General features: G+C 43.4%; 1 protein-coding gene across 2 annotated transcripts in view; it reads left to right on the top strand.

Annotated features, from left to right (window-relative positions):
* EGFLAM (EGF like, fibronectin type III and laminin G domains) overlaps positions 1–17,174 on the top strand; it is a 122,018-nt gene extending 104,844 nt beyond the window's left edge. Inside the window, exons 18-24 of one of the 2 annotated variants that reach the window (XM_075184225.1) lie at positions 720–900; positions 3,596–3,619; positions 5,270–5,348; positions 6,041–6,184; positions 8,725–8,808; positions 9,565–9,668; positions 11,787–17,174. In XM_075184225.1, coding sequence (XP_075040326.1) covers positions 720–900; positions 3,596–3,619; positions 5,270–5,348; positions 6,041–6,184; positions 8,725–8,808; positions 9,565–9,668; positions 11,787–11,941 — 771 coding nt within the window. In that variant the 3' untranslated portion in view covers positions 11,942–17,174. The remainder of the gene's footprint in view (positions 1–719; positions 901–3,595; positions 3,620–5,269; positions 5,349–6,040; positions 6,185–8,724; positions 8,809–9,564; positions 9,669–11,786) is intronic. The other variant, XM_075184226.1, reaches the window with a different exon arrangement.
* Positions 17,175–19,345: the final 2,171 nt, after the last annotated feature.

Here is a 19,345-nt window from a genome sequence, read left to right as displayed (position 1 = left end):
GGGAGACTCCCGAAATTCCAGGAGTATTCCTGGACTCCCAGAATAGCAGGGCAACCTCCCGCATGCAGCATCCTTCGTTAGTTAACATGGTGGGCGGGGCTTAGTTGGAATAGGGTAAAATTGTGTTGCCTGTTTAGGGGCCGAATGACGCAATTCGGCCCCCACACGCCCACCTTCCCCCGGGATCTCCCAGAACACACCAACCAAAAGTGTGATATAGTTATATATGTATATAAAAGGTCTGCATACAATACTTACCTCCACTGATCTAGAATCAAAAGTACATAAGAAAAAGATCCCACATATATGCAGATGGTCAACGTTGCGGGTAAGAACATTGGGAGGAAAGGTGGAACAAGAGCAGGGGGTAAGGTGGGGTCAGATACATTATTAGCAGGTGGCATGATCAGTAACAAATATACAATGTTTATGTAATTCTGTATGCATTCAACATGACTTCTGTATCCAAGATTAAAGCACAAACTGAGACTATCCTGTGACATAGTATTTATTAATAGGGCATCTGTAGACTGTGGCTCGAGGTTTTCTGACCAGGTACATCCAGCATTAATTTTCCTTCAAAATCAACTTAATTATATATTAATTTTCTCCAAACCATGCCTGGAAGTTATCTCCACCATACCAGTGTTCCTCTGTGTAATAGGCAATATCTCTTCTAATAACAATACCTTCATTTGTCTGCTTGTCTTTGTACATAGCTCATACTCAATGACCGGATCGTTAACCTGGTACACGGACTGAATTCTGGAGTAAATCTTGTGAACGCCGCCCACCCCTGTGCCAATGTGCCGTGTGCCAACGGTGGTAGCTGTAGACCCAAACACGACAGCTACGAATGTGATTGTCCATTGGGCTTCGATGGGAGGAACTGTCAGAAAGGTACTTGGATCATTTCATATAACCAATGAGCTGTGTAAGCAATGTACATTTAATAAGCATGAACTGCTGGTTTATTGTCATTGCTCCTTTTTAGTGAACTTAATACCAGTAAGATTGTTAGTGCGTCAACGTTATACATTCACAGGAGCGTCAAACTAGAGATGAGCGGGCTCGGATTATTGCAATCCGAGCCCACCTGAACAGTGCGGATCCAACGGTGATCCGAGCACTGTTCAGGTATTTCCGGCGGGGAGAAACACTGAAAGCGAGGCTGAGCTCCAAATCCCACCGTCGGATCTCGCGAGACTCAGGTTCTAAAAATTCCCCGCTTGCCGCCGCCATCTTCAGTCGGGCTCAGATCAGGGATGAGGGAGGTTGGTTTTTTTAGTGCTGCTGTGTCCTGTCACTCTGTCCTGCTGAGTCCAGTGGTGCTTTGTTCTGTGCTCTGTCCTGCTGAGTCCAGTGGTGCTTTGTTCTGTGCTCTGTCCTGCTGAGTCCAGTGGTGCTTTGTTCTGTGCTCTGTCCTGCTGAGTCCAGTGGTGCTTTGTCCAGTGCTCTGTCCTGCTGAGTCCAGTGGTGCTGTGTCCTGTGCTCTGTCCTGCTGAGTCCAGTGGTGCTGTGTCCTGTGCTCTGTCCTGCTAAGTCCATTGTTATTAAAAAATTATAAAAAAATTATAAAAAAATAAAAAAAAAAATCTACAAAAATAATAAAAAAAAGTTATAAATTTTTTTATAAAAGAACTATAAATAAAATTCTACTGCAATATATAAATACGTTCACTGTTCCTGCAGTCCAGAAATATTAGTACTGCAATATTAAACTACGGTCACTGTTCCTGCAGTCCAGAAATATTAGTACTGCAATATATAAATACGTCCACTGTTCCTGCAGTCCAGAAATATTAGTACTGCAATATTAAACTACGGTCACTGTTCCTGCAGTCCAGAAATATTATTACTGCAATATATAAATACGTTCACTGTTCCTGCAGTCCAGAAATATTAGTACTGCAATATATAAATACGTTCACTGTTCCTGCAGTCCAGAAATATTAGTACTGCAATATATAAATACGTCCACTGTTCCTGCAGTCCAGAAATATTAGTACCAGAGATTAAACTACGTTCACTGTTCCTGCAGTCCAGAAATATTAGTACCAGAGATTAAACTACGTTCACTGTTCCTGCAGTCCAGAAATATTAGTACCAGAGATTAAACTACGTTCACTGTTCCTGCAGTCCAGAAATATTAGTACCAGAGATTAAATTATAATGGAGCACAAAAATTTGGAGGATAAAGTAGGGAAAGATCAAGAACCACTTCCTCCTAATGCTGAAGCTGCTGCCACTAGTCGTGACATAGACGATGAAATGCCATCAACGTCGTCTGCCAAGGCCGATGCCCAATCTCCTAGTAGAGGGCATGTAAAATCCAAAAAGCCAAAGTGAGTGGAAATGAATGTTATTGAGGTTAATAATAGCGTAGGAGTGAAAAAAAAACAAAAATATGGATTTTAGCACTTTTTATGCTTCTTTAAAAAAAAATCAGAACCCAAAACCCTAAATCAGAACCAAAACCTTTCGTGGGGTGTTTTGGCAAAACCAATCAGAACCCAAAACCTCAAGCTAATCAGAACCCAAAACCCGAAAAGTGGCCGGTGCACACCCCTCCGTCAAACTAACCTTTATATTAGAAGTATTGTGAAAGCAGATGCGAAAGATCTCACAGATGTTATTATGTTTGTTACCACTAGATGGTGCTCTCTCCTCTAGATTTGCTATGAAGATGCTGCATTTTACAATAATTTTCTTTACATTAACCTTTTTCCCATTTGTCTATGATGTGTTTGATCCTAAAGTATTGCTCTGTCTGGTATTTTAAACTACATCACATATTGTTCTGGACTTTGGAATGTAGTGCAGTAGTGTATGTTATAGTGTCTTTTAAAATATTCCTGTTGCCTAAACAAAATGGAGGCGGCCAATTTGTGGTTTAATCTAATATTGACAAGAATTCAGCCTATCAATTCATTAGCAGCAGTGACATCACTGACGCATGATGCAAACGGTGGCATGATCTGTTCCCATAATACCCCGTATATAGCCTCAGGATACCCCTTTGTGCTTATACAGCTCAATAATGCCACCATGTGGGGCAGCTCAGCTTTTACTGTCAAGTGACATTGACAGGTTACACTGCTATAGATTGCAGCTGATTCGCCTAGTGAACTGCACTTTTATAGTGGCTGGAGCAGGGCTGTAACTAGGGGTGTGCGAGAGGGGGCCCGTCCAGGGTACAACGCTAAAGGGGGGCCGCAGTTTATGAATATTTTGGGTTTCCTTTGGTTAAAATTGAGGGCTAGAGGGGCGACCGTTCTCCTTCTCGCCCCAGGTGCTAAAATTTTACGTTAGGACTCTGGACTGGAGCTCACTAGGATGAATAAGGGAGTCTCCCGGACGTTCCAGGAGTGTAGGTAAGTATGGTTTTAGTACACACAGGACATCACAATATTCTTCATTCATCAATAAAATTCTTTGACCTGACACACTAAATCTCCAATACTTACTGTTTCAGCTTGAATCTGCCAATTCACTGCTTTGTTATTTCTCTTGTATATTATATGCATGTTATAACTGCATAGAATCATGTCTCACTTGGAATATGAATGTTCTGTTTTTTTGTGACTTGCTGCAGAATGTGGAAATTACTGCATCAATAGTAAGTACTGTAATAGTAGAATATTACACCTCAGCTGTCTGTAACAGGTAGTGCAGTTCTGTAGTACATCAACACCAAGAGCTGATAGGAAATAATGGGGATCAGAGGACACACAATGGGAGACATTTAAAACTAATGTAAACAAAGGAGAAGGTGGTGTTGTCCACGGCAACCAATTCACTTTCGAAGCTGAGAGTTGACAGAATCTGATTGGTTCCTGTGGACAACACCACCTTTACTCTGTTAGTTTTCATAATTGTCCCCCATATACTATAGAGCCCCTTTACGAACAGCAGCCGATGCACAATCAAAAACACAGATAAAGCTATAGCATACTTGCCAACTCTCCCGGAATGTCCGGGAGACTCCCGCATTTTGCGAGAGTCTCCCGGACGAGTGTGGCAATCTCCCTGATAGGAAGTGGGCAGAATTCTGTTTAAACACCGCAATTCACCCGGAATCGCGGCGTTTAGCCTCGCCCCCACTGTAAAATGACGCGATTTGCGTCATTTTGTCACGGGGGCAGGGCCAAAATGACGCGATTTCGGCGCCCCGCCCCCTGCAAGGCCACGTCCCAACCGGCATCTCCCGGAAAAAGAAATACAAATGTTGGCAAGTATGAGCTATAGTAGGTGCAATACTGATGTCACGTCAGAGTACAACCTCCCACCCTGTAGTGCCCCCCTTCCCCGTCTCAATGAAATAAAAGTTTCCATGTTTGTCCTAAAGTACTGCTTGATTTAGAATTATTGATGGCTAAAATAAAAGATGAGCGTAAGGAGACCATGGTGCCGCCTTCATGATGTGTCACTTTTGTGTACATTTTTACTACGTTGTTTAGCGTGCACGCTTCTCCACAGAAGGCCTATACTTTTAGTAGGACCCGTTTGGCTGACAAGCGCATTTGCAGGTACTCTCACCGCCTGTAATAAAGCCGTTCCCATGTGCGGTACTCTGTGTAAATAATTGTTTAAAAAAAAGTCTGCTATTTGAAAAGTTGTTGAAAAGTTTCATAAAAAAATGGCATAACACACATTTGTAACCCCCATTCCTCCCCCTTGACTAAAATTTTACAAGTTTTAGCAAACTTCTATGAAAAAGTTCTGCGGAGAGTCAAGAATTACGCCTGGGTGCTCTGTGAAGCACAACCTCTGGTATATCTCCACAGACCTCTCAAACTAATCTGTGAAGAGCAACCACTGGCATATATCCACAGACCTCTAAACGTAGTTTGACTTGTGCCTCCAACTCTGTTACGAGCCAGAACGCTTACCATTAAAAAAAATCTATATGACAACATACCCGTAATATATTCAAATTATTGATTATAGTAATGGAGAAATATCCACATGATGGAGAAATACCCACATGAGGGCACTAATACAGATCTTGGGTAGATTCAGTAAATCTTTTAAAAAAGGAAAAGTGGAGGTATTGCCTATAGCAATCAATCAGATTTTAACTATCATTTTCAAGAATATGCTGGGTAAATGATAGCTAGAATCTGATCGGTTGCTATGGACAACATCTCCAATTTTCCTTTTAAGAAGGATTGATAAATCTACCCCTTTGACTCTTGCGTGATATTGAATATATGTTTATTGCGCACATAATAGGCGTTGAGAATATAAAGTCTATTTTTGTTCCTAGTCATTACAGAGGCCATCGAAATCCCACAGTTTATTGGTCGCAGTTATCTCATATATGACAGTCGAGAGATTCTAAAAAGGTAAGTGCTACCTTGTGTGCCAGTTTGTCATGATTTTTGATAACTTGTAAACAGACATTTCATTTTCTTTGACACCCCTGGATATAAATGAACCAATCCACACAGTGCATTTCTGCAAATGAAGACTGCCAAGCTGTCAGTCACTCTGTGGCTGCTCTGTTATAGAAGCAGCTCCCTCGTAACTTGGCAACCTGTTGCAGAGTGAGAGAGGGTGCTAGACATATTTGTTTAAGTATAAATACACCAGTTATTTCATGCATATTTTTAAGCCTCATTATATATAGCCTTTATTATAAATTAATGTAAAATAGGGCCTTTACTTGCTCAAAATTAGGTCCTTTACCCATGGAGAATAAAGGTTTGCAGTTACCCGCAATGCTTAACCCCTCTCCCAACCCGTAAATGTGCTTTAAATGTTTGAGATTTATTCAGATATCTTATTCTTCAAACCATAATATCATGTTTACATGTAAGTGAAATATAAAGGGCACGAATGTACGTTTAGCAGACACTCCGTAATGAAATCCCCAACTCTTCCCTTTAGAAGGAGCAAACTTTTGCTTCTCCACCATCGTCGCCCTCTTGTCCCTCTGTCATGTTTATCCCTTATAAGGGGCACATCATGCACTGCGGATCTGCATGTATTACAGAACTGTAAATAACCTATATTGCATCGTCTTTTTGTTTTCCAGAGTTTCCGGATCACGATCAAACCTATTCATGAGGTTTAAGACCACAGTGAAGGACGGCCTGCTTATGTGGAGGGGGGACAGTCCTATGAGACCAAACAGCGACTTTATCTCACTGGGGCTTCAGGAAGGGAACCTTGTTTTTAGGTAATTTGGTTATGCCACATAAAATGGTATGAAGTGCTCCCGAGCCTGTGGCTTCATATACTACAGTCAGCCTCTTCTAGCCACAAAGCATTAAGTAAAGCATCTTACATTGCCCAAATCATGCAAGCAAAAGAATATAGGGATGTGACTGCAATTATTGAGTGTGGTCATGCAAAGTAGCAAATGTGAATGTAATTGGGACTCATGAGTGTGGCTTTATTTGGGTGTGTAATGTAAAATGCTTTGTAATTACCACCATTGTTTAATACAACCTCAGTGACCACTATGCAGCACATCGCTGACCATCATGCGACACAGCCCCTGTGACCACCGTGCGACACAGCCCCTGTGACCACCATGCGACACAGCCCCTGTGACCATGTGACACAGCCCTGGCGACCACCATGTGACACAGCCCCTGTGACAGCCCCTGTGACCACCACTCGGTGACCACCATGAGACACAGCCCCTGTGACTACCACTCGGTGACCCCCATGAGACACAGCCCCTGTGACAGCCCCGGTGACCACCACTCGGTGACCACCATGTGACACAGCCCCTGTGACCATGTGACACAGCCCTGGCGACCACCATGAGACACAGCCCCTGTGACAGCCCCTGTGACCACCACTCGGTGACCACCATGAGACATAGCCCCTGTGACTACCACTCGGTGACCCCCATGAGACACAGCCCCTGTGACAGCCCCGGTGACCACCACTCGGTGACCACCATGTGACACAGCCCCTGTGACCATGTGACACAGCCCTGGCGACCACCATGTGACACAGCCCCGGTGACCACCACTCGGTGACCCCCATGAGACACAGCCCCTGTGACCACCACTCGGTGACCACCATGAGACACAGCCCCTGTGACCACCACTCGGTGACCACCATGTGACACAGCCCCTGTGACCATGTGACACAGCCCTGGTGACCACCATGTGACACAGCCCCGGTGACCACCATGAGACACAGCCCCTGTGACACAGCCCCGGTGACCACCATGTGACACAGCCCTTGTGACCACCACTCGGTGACCACCATGAGACACAGCCCCTGTGACTACCACTCGGTGACCCCCATGAGACACAGCCCCTGTGACAGCCCCGGTGACCACCACTCGGTGATCACCATGTGACACAGCCCCTGTGACCATGTGACACAGCCCTGGCGACCACCATGTGACACAGCCCCGGTGACCACCATGAGACACAGCCCCTGTGACCATGTGACACAGCCCTGGCGACCACCATGTGACACAGCCCCGGTGACCACCACTCGGTGACCACCATGAGACACAGCCCCTGTGACAATGTGACACAGCCCCTGTGACCACCACTCGGTGACCACCATGAGACACAGCCCCTGTGACACAGCCCCGGTGACCACCACTCGGTGACCACCATGTGACACAGCCTCTGTGACAATGTGACACAGCCCCGGTGACCACCATGTGACACAGCCCTTGTGACCACCACTCGGTGACCACCATGAGACACAGCCCCTGTGACTACCACTCGGTGACCCCCATGAGACACAGCCCCTGTGACAGCCCCGGTGACCACCACTCGGTGACCACCATGTGACACAGCCCCTGTGACCATGTGACACAGCCCTGGCGACCACCATGTGACACAGCCCCGGTGACCACCATGAGACACAGCCCCTGTGACCATGTGACACAGCCCTGGCGACCACCATGTGACACAGCCCCGGTGACCACCACTCGGTGACCCCCATGAGACACAGCCCCGGTGACCATGTGACACAGCCCTGGCGACCACCATGTGACACAGCCCCTGTGACCATGTGACACAGCCCCGGTGACCACCATGTGACACAGCCCCTGTGACCATGTGACACAGCCCCGGTGACCACCACTCGGTGACCACCATGTGACACAGCCCCTGTGACAATGTGACACAGCCCCGGTGACCACCATGTGACACAGCCCCGGTGACCACCATGTGACACAGCCCCGGTGACCACCACTCGGTGACCACCATGTGACACAACCCCAGTGACCATGTGACACAACCCCAGTGACCATGCGACACAGCCCCGGTGACCACCATGCGACGCAGTCCCGTGGACCTCCATGCAATGCAGTTCCTACACATAATTACTTACCCTCAGCACTCACTCATGCCAGCAGGGACTCTCATTCAATCCTATGGGACAAAGTAGTTCTACCAAATTGTAATCACTCTACAGCTATATGGGTAGTGGGGGTGGGGGGCATACTAGGCAGAGTTCTCCTTTAAAGTAGCTCTCCCACTTTCTATCAATCTTTAAAAAAGGCAAAATAAATCCATTAAATAGTGTGTCTACCACATTCATGTCCAATAGTGTATTGTTTGATCGTTTTAGATATAAGTGAGTATGGTGATGAGATGCATTGTGCAAACAGCTGGGTGCCAGAGATCCCTACACATGTACTAGTCTGGGGGAGGCAATGATTGTAACACCCCTCCCCACCGCAGGTGGAATAATCCATTCTATGTACATTTCATTCCCACTCTCTCTCTTCTGTAGCTATAATTTGGGCAGCGGCATGGTCTCCATAATGGTGAATGGAACATTTAACGACGGTCGATGGCACAGAGTCAAAGCTGTACGGTAAGAACACCTTATACCTTTAGATGTTATTTGATATGAAATGGAACAATATGGAAGTAATTATTCACAATAACAGTCTATTCCACCATTAGTGCATTACTTTCATCTTGCTTGAGAGCAGGAGAATTAATCAGTGGATGAGTCTTTTGTTGCTGATGTAGCCCAAATACAATGGCGGCAGCCTGGTGTAATGATATGTGATAAGGATGGCGATGGCTGCAGCACTATCTAGCCCATTCTGATTGGCTGTGTGCATATTTAAACACCCCTCCCCTAGCTGATAGTACTTCATTCACTAGTGCCACGGCTGTTTTATGTCAAGTCGTTGCTGTTTATTCATACTACTTATTTGTCTTTTCCATTTAAACTACTGCAGGAAATAAAATTCCCAATTAACGTTCATGTGGTTGTGTTTAATTACATTTTATTTTATATTTAATTTACATTTTATATAATGCTCACATATATTAATACTACTGTCAAGACACTATTATCTCTTGTGTATTGACACTTCATTACATTATATTGTATACGTATAGGGTAATGCGTCTTTGGCATAACTAACACTGTCGAGCTCTGTCGCTATGCTATCATTGGGCGTAATTGTGTAGATTTGTAATGCAGAAATACAGCTGGGTCTTTGAGTTGGACAGTACACTTTTACTTTTAAGCTAATTATTTGTCCTTCACACAACGGCTATAAAGTGGCTGCAGATATCCTCTAAGCTGGTTCTCCCAATAAATCTTCTGTTTTAGCGACGGACAGTCCGGGAAAGTTACAGTGGACGACTATGGCGCCAGGACTGGGAAATCTCCTGGTTTTATGCGGCAGTTGAATATTAATGGAGATCTTTATGTTGGTGAGTCCGGGGTTATGGAAATAATGTTTTAGGATTATGAATATCGGAGTATGAACCGGACCCTTCACTTGGGGGCGGCCACTTTGTGGGACGGATCAATATTCAGGCTGTACATTTACTAGGAACTAGAACTCAGCAATGTCTCCAAGTCCTGCTGATTTCATGGACTACTATTGGATCACACACAAAATGGCCGTCTGAACCGTGTGTAGGTGACATGTTAATGCAAATATGACACTGATATTTCCTTTTTGTTAGTAAAACATTTGGGTTGAAAGGTGAAACGAGAGGTTTTTGTAAAAAAATGGATAGACCAGCGCAGTGGTGGGCAACCTGTCACAATTCAGGGGCCACATGGGTGGCCCTCTATCCTTCAAAAGGGCCACACATTATCCTTAACCTCAGTCATAATAATAATAATAATAAAAAACAAACCATTTAATCAAAGTGGCAGCACGGTGGCTAAGTGATTAGCACTTTTGCCTCACAGCGCTGGGGTCATGAGTTCAATTCCCGACCATGGCCTTATCTGTGTGGAGTTTGTATGTTCTCCCTGTGGTTGCGTGGGTTTCCTCCCACACTCCAAAAACATACTGGTAGGTTAATTGGCTGCTATCAAAATTGACCCGTGTGTGTGTGTATGTGTATGTTAGGGAATTTAGACTGTAAGCTCCAATGGGGCAGTGACTGATCATCATCATCATCATCAACATTTATTTATATAGCGCCAGGAGATTCCTTAGCGCTTTACAATTGGGAACAAACATTAATAAGACAATACTGGGTAATACATACAGACAGAGAGGTAAGAGAACCCTGCTCGAAAGCTTACAATCTATAGGACAATGGGAGTTAGAAACACAAGGGCATGTGCTACATCATATTGCACAATGGACCAGCCAGACTGCAAAGGTAAAAGTACTGAGTGGGCTGTGTGTGTTGCAATGTTGGTCAGAAGGTTGTTGTCTTGCGTTAGCAGTGTAGAGGATGGCAATAGGGTATTCTAGGGAAATTAAGATGATGCTTGAGTAATATCATAACCTTGTCTGAAGAGGAGGGTTTTCAGTGAACGCTTGAAGGTTTGAAGACTAGAGAAAAGTCTTACTGTGCGAGGGAGGGAATTCCACAAAGTAGGTGCAGCCCGGAAAAAATCCTGTAACCGAGAATGGGAGGATGTGATGAGAGTGGAGGAGAGACGTAGATCTTGTGCAGAACGGAGGTGTCGAGTAGGGAGATATTTCGAGACAAGTGAGGAAATGTATGTCGGTGCAATTTTGTTAATGGCCTTGTATGTTAGTAGAAGAATTTTATATTGGATTCGTTGAAATACAGGCAGCCAATGTAGAGACTGACAGAGTGGCTCAGCAGAGGAATAACAGTTTGTAAGGAAAATCAATCTAGCCGCTGATGTGAGTGAGTTCTCTGTACAGCGCTGCGGAATCAGTGCCGCTATATAAATAAATGGTGATGATGATGATCAAAGAAAGAGACACATCTGTAATAACATACCAGTAACGTCACGAGTGTTACAAGCTATAACAAACAAACCTGATAATGGAGCACCTTCACCTGCGGGGCGCAGGTGAAGGCTCAGACGGTCACCTATTGCTCAAAACTGAACTATCTGTACAATGGGCAGCTAAAGACCCATTAGTTCTAAGAAAGACGCATCATTATTCCCAGTTTTTAATACTAAGATAAGTTAAAGTAGTTTAAGCTAAGCGGCAATAAACACAACCGATTGCTTCAATCTTCAGTGAAGGGGGATGACACAGATGCAGAAATCCTATTAAAAAATTTGGGTAGAAATGAGTGATTACAAGAATCGGTCATTTAAATTAATATTGCATACTTGCCAACTCTCCTGGAAAGTCTGAGAGACTGACGAAATTCTGGTCGAACTCCCGGGAGAGCTGGCATTTCTCCCACATCCCGCAAATCCCTTGGCAATATGACGCGATTCTCTGTGAATTGTCATTTTGGCCCCTTCCCCCGCGACAAAACGTCATTTTACTCGTGGGAGCGGGGCTAAAGCGACGCCATTCAAGGCGCCCATCTCCCGGATGTCGCCTACTGAAAGTACGCAAGTATGTAATATTGTCATTTCTTGTCTTCTAGGTGGAATGAAGGAGATTGCCCTCCATACTAACAGACAGTACCTTGGAGGCCTTATAGGCTGTATCTCTCATTTCACCCTCTCCACAGACTTCCACGTGTCGCTGGTTGAAGACGCCTCCGACGGGAAAAATATTAACACTTGTGGAACTAAATAGTAACGGAACTGACATTCTTAGAGCTCTTTTTTTCGCTAGAGGAACAGAGGAAGATTTTGCACTGTAAAGACAATCTGCAATCCGTGTCATTCCAAATATATTTCCAGACAACTCGGAACCAAAAAGAATCTTCCACCATGTGTTTCCTTACCTAAGACAAACTTTAAATGCGGTTTTTACTAAGCCTCCAACATTGTGGGATTCAGACTAATGCATGACTAATATGACCACGTGCCTCCCTACAACAGCTGTCTCTAAAACCTAAAAAAAGTACTTGAAAATGGACAAGACTGTAAGTACTTGTGGCCCGCTCGTTCTCAACAATTAGTAATATAAAAAAAATTGCTGGTAACTTTTTTATAGTATTTAGATTTTATGTATCTTATGGTATGTCGTTACAAATGAGATCACAGATTCAGTGGGGGCGGAACTATGTGGGTGCAGGGGGTGTGGCCTGATCAGTGCAGAATTCCGCCCCTGAACAGAGAGGTTGGATGATTGGTTGACACCGGTGATATGTAAGTGTCATTGATTAACGTAGGTTGCGGGACATCCGTGCCAATCAGTCTTTCTACTTCTGTACAGATCATTTCACCACTTTTCAAATTTGAAGGAAAACTATCGCCAATACTCATTATAGATTTTTAAACATGCTAAACATTTTAACATTAAATGTGATTGAAATGTGCCGATAATTTGTTTTGGAACAATTGCACAGTTGTGAGTAGAATCATTGGTTTGTAATGACCATTACCTTTTTCCCCCATTTCCCACCCAAATTGATAAGATGTTTTTTTTTCTGCTGCCTTCTGGTACAAAAATATGCTGTTGTTTATAACCTATCTACTTGTGAGTAAAATTCTTCTTTTCCTTTCCTACCACTGGGGGACACTGCGAGACATTGGGGACATACCAAAGCTGCCTCTAAGGGTGGGAATGCTCTGGAACAGCTGCACGCAACACTATGCGCCCAAAGCTCTCATCAGAGGATGCAAAGCCCTGCAACCTGTAGAATTTTGAAAATGTATGGACAGATGACCATATTGCCGCTCTGCATGGTTGCTCCGCTGAACCCTATGACGTTCCACCCAAGAAGCGCCAACAGCTCAGGTAGAGTGACGCCCGAACATAAGCCAGTCTAATAGTGGAAGTGATGCAGCGGGCATTAGACTGCTTGGAAGCCGGCCAACCCCGCTTTACAAAAATATCTTTAATGTTATGGATAGAGGTAGTGCTGTCAACGTGACATCGAAGAGCATGAACCACATTCAGCAACAATAACTCATCAATTGAAGGAGAAGGCTGGAAAGCCAGGACCACAATATCCCGATTTAAGTAGAACCTGGAAACTACCTTCGGAAACAAAGGAGGGTTTGGTGCGAAGTACCGCTCTATCCTCATGGAAAATCAAGAAAGGAGAGGTGCAGTAGAGTGCTGCCATATCCGAAACTCTACGAGCTGACGAGATAGTCAAAAGGAACACCGTCTTCCAAGTGAGATGCCGTAAATCAACGGATTCCAGAGGTTCAAATGGAGTTTGAGTAAGTGCATTGAGCACCAAATTGAGGTCCCAAGGCTCTACTGGAGGAACGAAGGGGGGTTGCACATGAAGAACCCCCTGCAAGAACGTCTGAACCTCTCTGAAGGTTTCTAGTGTGAGCTGAAAATAAATGGAGAGCGCAGAGACCTGAACCTTAAGGGACCCCAGGCTTGAGCCCCTTATCCAGGCCGGTTGTGGAAGGCTAAACCTGGATGTGTGGAGATCCTGGGACTCACACCAAAAAATGTATGCCTTCCAGACCTGATGACTGAGGACATCATTCTGGCCTTGATCAGGGTACCAATAACCTCCTGTGAAAAACCCCTGGCCCTGAGAATTAGGGTTTCAACGGCCACGCCGTCAAAGCTAGATGATCTAAAGTGTGACAGAGAAGAGGACCTTGAACGAGAAGATCTGGTCGCACTGGCAGATAGAAGGGGAGTGCTGCTTCCAGTTCCAGAATGTCTGAAACCATACCCTGCGTAGCCAATGAGGGGCTACCAGGATTCCAGGATCCTGCTATCTTTTTAACTTTTTTAGCACCCGCGAGAGCATAGGTAAAGACTGGAACAGGAACACTAGCTGGAAGTGCCATGGAACTGTCACGGCATCTGTGAATTGTGCTTGAGGGTCTCGAGACATTGAGCAGTATAGGGAAACTTGTTAGTTTAGCCTGGATGTCATGAGATCGATCTCCGACATGCCCCAGCGTTCCAATAGGAGAGCAAAGACTAGCCTGTTGAAGGGACCATTCACCCATTCACCCGAGTGAACCCTCTGCCAGCTGAGGAAGTCGGCCTCCCAATTTTCCACGCCGGGAATGTAAACAGCCGATATCTTGGTAACATGACGCTCCACCCATACCATGATCCTGGCTATCTCCCGAATTGGCCCTACACGGCGAATTCCCCCTTGTTGATTTAGATATGCCACTGCCGTGACATTGTCTGACTGAATCTGATGAGGCTTCCCGGACAAAAAAACTCTTGCGTGAGTCAACGTCCTGTATATAGCTCTGAGTTGCAGGACATTGATTGGGAGTGTGGCCTCCTGGGGGGACCAGAGACCCCGTTGCCCCTCCCCAACCTAACAGACTTGCATCCATCGAAACTAAGGTCCATGGCCAGGACCGGAGAGACTGACCCTTCTCCAGCTTTTATTTGGATAACCACCACATCAGGGAAAGGCGAGTGGGTTTCGACAGGCGGATGATCTGCCTGTACAAATGGACCTGGGAACCTGACCATTTCTGAAGAATCTCCCGTTGAAGAGGTCGAGAGTGGAATTGTGCAAATGTCACTGCATCGAACACTGATACTATCGTTCCCAGGAGTTTTATGCAACTGAGGAGAGAGACCTCACTCCGCACTAGGAGGGTCCTGGTTTTGCACAAGAGTGCAAGAACCTTGTTTTCCGCTAAATATACTCTCTGGGTCACTGTGTCGAACACAAGTCCCAAGAAGCGCATTCACTGTGCTGGAATGAGTGCTAACTTGGGTAGATTCAGAACCCACCTGTGTGCTTTCAGAAACTGCATTGTGATCTGGATGTGATGTGTCAAGAGCAATGCCAACGGCACCTTCAGAAGGAGATCATCCAGATAGTCCCCTATCGTAACTCCCTTCTGGCACAAGAGCCCAGCCATGATCTTGGTGAACACTTGTAGAGCGGTCGCTAGCCCAAATTGTAGGGCCTTGAACTGAAAGTGGGAGCTTCTTACCAAGCGGAGAAGACAATGGTGTCCCCTCCATATAGGAACATGTAGGTAGGCATCTTTGATGTCTATGGAAGCCAGGAACTCTTCCTGCTCCATCTTGGCGATGACAGTCCAAAGGGACCCCGTTCGGAAATTTTGAGGTTTTACCTGCTTGTTCAGAGACTACAGATTTAAAATTGGATGAAAATAATCCGTCCAATTTTGGTGAGAAAGGGGTATAATACTATCACACAAGCAATTGTTCTGATCTATTGGTTCAGATGCCCAACTCAAAAGCCAGATATGAATGTACATTAAATCTAAGACGATAAGGATCATTTACAAAAGTGCAAAGATATGTCTCTCTCTTGTGATGTCTTAATCCAATTTTGTGCAAATGCATCAGCGGAAGTGCAACAAGATTGCAGGATCTGTGTTTGCAAAGTGTAGCATTTTATTCTTGGGAGGAGCTGGTGTACCGGGGCATTGTTCAGTAGTTATCGGTAATTATACCTTCCAGGGAACTGTGCAGGTATACAGTTATGTAAGCGCATGACTGATCATTTGCGGTGCATTGCATGACATATATTTGCACTTTTGTAAATGACCAATAATAATTTGTTTTAGTGTAAGAGGTTTTAAAAATAAAAAAAAGTATTTACTTTAACATCACTCTTCACATATTGCTGTAATTAGGAGCAGACAGATTTTCAGTGGTTTAATCTGAGGCTATGTTTTTCTTGAATTACTGAACCTGAAATATTTTGTAGTGCTGCTTGCCCCAATGTTGGTTATATACTTTAATTTAATGCAAAGCTCCTATTCAGAGGGGAAGAATTTTCAAGAATTTTAGCTAAATGAAGGAGTATGAGAACAATTTGCAAGGAAAATCAATCTAACTGCTGCATGCAAAATAGAGCGTCTGGGTTTGAGTCTGATTTAGGTAAGACCAGTAAGGAGGGAATTGCAATAGTCAATGCGGGAGATGATGAGTGCATGAATTAAAGTACCCAGAATAGCATTATTTATGACCAAAGCCACAATGACAATGTTTTATCATTAAATTGTATGTGGAATGATGCCTGCCCGCAGAGATCAGTATGGCAGCTTCCATTCACATTAATACATGTAGGCCAGTGGAGTTATTTATGTAGTTATTTTTGCTTCTGTGTTTTACCCAAGATTTTATAGAAATATAAATGAAACATAAGCACTGGTCTTAAGTGGTATATTCCTGTTTTATTCTGCTAATGTTTAAATTGCAATGGGCACAGATTTTATGTTTTATACGTTGCTAAATCTTTTCATTCTGAAAGTGCATGTGTGACTTAAGGGTAAAGACTATTTTGTGGCAATTTCCTGATAAGGTGCAAGAAGAATATACTTCCCCTAAGTGGCTGGAAACTATAAATGTTCCTTTTTTAAAAAAAAGTAAATGAACCTTTGCCAATGTGTGTGTAAATTTAAAATCTGTATTTCTGAATGCTTTAAAATAGATCACATGGGATTAACTCCTAATTTATCATCAAACGGATCTGTCAAATATTTCTACCTCGATAAAAGTGCACAACATTCATTTGTCAAAAGTTTGTATATACATTCATTCCCAAAGGCCCAATTTGTTCTTCTGTCTTACATTTTAAGCTTAAGATTGTCACGAGAATTTAAATACTACCCAGACAGTGAATTTGTATTACAACCAATTTTGTATTGTTATCTAATTCCTGGAGCTCTTTATAGATCTGACCTTTTGTACATGTATATTTTTTATAGAAGCAAATATAGTACCTTTGACCAAACGTAATGTAGAATTTTAGATGTGATACAACTTTTTGCACAATTTCCATAATGTGTTTGTTATATAAGAAAATGTGTTTGTGTCTTACTGTGTTTGTCTATTCCCTTCTTACAACACCTGATACGTTTGTAAATTTCTTGTCAAGCTGTCTATTCATGTCTCATTTTCAACATAATAAAAAGTGTTATGTAATTTTGTATACCGGATTGTTTCATTTCTTTTGTTAACCTGGGCAAAATTAAAATGTTGGATTTTTTGATTGGTGGCAATAACTTTTTCCACATCATTTATGTTTGCAGCAGATAACTTTGTCTAGGCAAACTGAAAATAAAGAAGTGGATTTTATTTTAGAGCAAATCTTGTAAATGTTCTGTTTTTAGTCTTCTGTCTTGTGTATCTTTTTTTTTTTTTAACTATATGAAGGCTGCAGTCCAATGAAAAATTCATGTTTTGCTTTTTTGTACATAAATCACTGGTTGTCTGTAAAAAAACAACATGGCAATGGGGTTTTTTATTTTTTTCATGCAAACACCATAGCAACCACAGTCACATGACATATGTAGTGAAAAGAGAAGCTCTGGATACTCCTCTTCTCAGCATGCTTGTTCACAGCACAATCCCTACACCCTTCTCTACCACCACAGGACTACTAAAGATATTCAAAAACAAAACAGAAATATAATAAGAATAGCCTTTACCGGATCAAATTCTCAGAAGAAAAGAGAAAAAGACATGCTGAAACTGTGAATAGTGCTGCCAACACTACTGAGAAGTAAAAAGGAAGTAGCAGTACTTGGAGAGAGTGCTGGAGGGCTCTTACTCAGAGATCAGGAGACCCTCTCCTCAGAAACACGCTTAGAGACCCTGCATTTGAGTGGCTGCCATAAAAGTATCCTCTACAAAGAGATTTTGCAAAGCTGAATCAAAAGAGGACATCCCCCCAAATACTGGAAATTCATGTTAAACAGGTACAAAATTTGTTTGCTTAAAAAAACAAAAAAAAACCCTAAAAGGTAACTATACTCAGTAACCTGAATGTTTTGTAAGCAGGTACTCGCATCAAGCTATTAAGCTTGTCATTCTGTCATGGATGTCGTTTCTGCTGTGGACCCCTTAGCCATTCACAAGTCTGACATTATCATTGTATTCTGTCATCTGGCTGACCATCAAGTGTTTCATAGAGATCTTTGAGACCACCGAGCAGCAACGCAGCTGTATGAAAGTATCACATTCATATTCTAAGGAACTTCTCATGTAACCCTGCATATGCTGGTCCTTCATCCGTTTTCTGATGAAATACAATATGTTTCTGAGATTTCTTCGCTTTTATTTTACATTGTTGCAGTTTACATTTGCATATGTGCACAATTAGCTCATCTATGCGAAGGTGCTAAGGGGGTTGGTACTTTGGGCTTTTTGATCTTTCTGATTTTTCTTGATCAATATTCATCTGCAAGAGGGATAGTCCTGGCTGTTTGTGTATAGTTCTATGTACACTCCCTTGTTAACATCTGCACTTTAAACTTCTGTTACTGATAGTTCTGGTTTGTTCATTTTGGAACTTCCTTGAGCTGCTATTATCGGGCATTTTTCTTAAGCTTCTTATTTTCACTGTTGTCCTCGGCCCATTAGATGTTATCGGCAGATAATTCAGAACATTGTCCAAGGGAATGAAAGTTGAAGTGTAACATAGTTTTTCATCTTTCACTGCAGCAACAGACATCTCAACAGGTCTATACTTTTTAAAAATGTATTAGCAACGTAGCAAAACATACAGTACAGTAAATGTCTCAATAAGCATGTAAATATTATCGTAGCAACTTATGTATCCGCCATTCACACTCTCCACATTGTTAAACATAACTACCCACCAAGCTCTCCCGTCATCACTAATCTCCTCACTAATCACCCTCCTCACATCTCTGTACCCTGTTACCTAGATTACAATCCTGAAACATGAGCACAAAGAAACAATGACAAACTGACGCAAACAATATATATCATACATGCCAACTCTCCCGGAATGTCCGGAAGACTCCCGGATTTCGGGTGGGTCTCCCGAGAGAGCTAGCGATTCTCCCGCATTAGCCAACTTCACTAAATTAAAGTCGGCATATATGGAAGGAGAGGGCGGGGGCGATTTGCGTCATTTGGACTCTGTCCCCAGTGATGTAATACTTATTTGGGGTCTTTATACCACTGTAAGAAGACCCAAAACAGGCATTACGTCACCAGGGGTGAGGCCAAAATGACGCAATTTGCGAAGCCACTCCTATACACCGATTCGTGCCATCCAGGATCTCCTGAACCCGGCCAACATATGGGTGGCAAGTATGATATGTATAGATGTATAGTGGAAGTGGTCGTACA

Source organism: Mixophyes fleayi, chromosome 1 (genome assembly GCF_038048845.1).
Source record: "Mixophyes fleayi isolate aMixFle1 chromosome 1, aMixFle1.hap1, whole genome shotgun sequence".
NCBI lineage: Eukaryota > Metazoa > Chordata > Amphibia > Anura > Limnodynastidae > Mixophyes > Mixophyes fleayi.
Note: the sequence above shows the minus strand (reverse complement) of the source record. Positions and strands in the feature narration are given on the sequence as shown.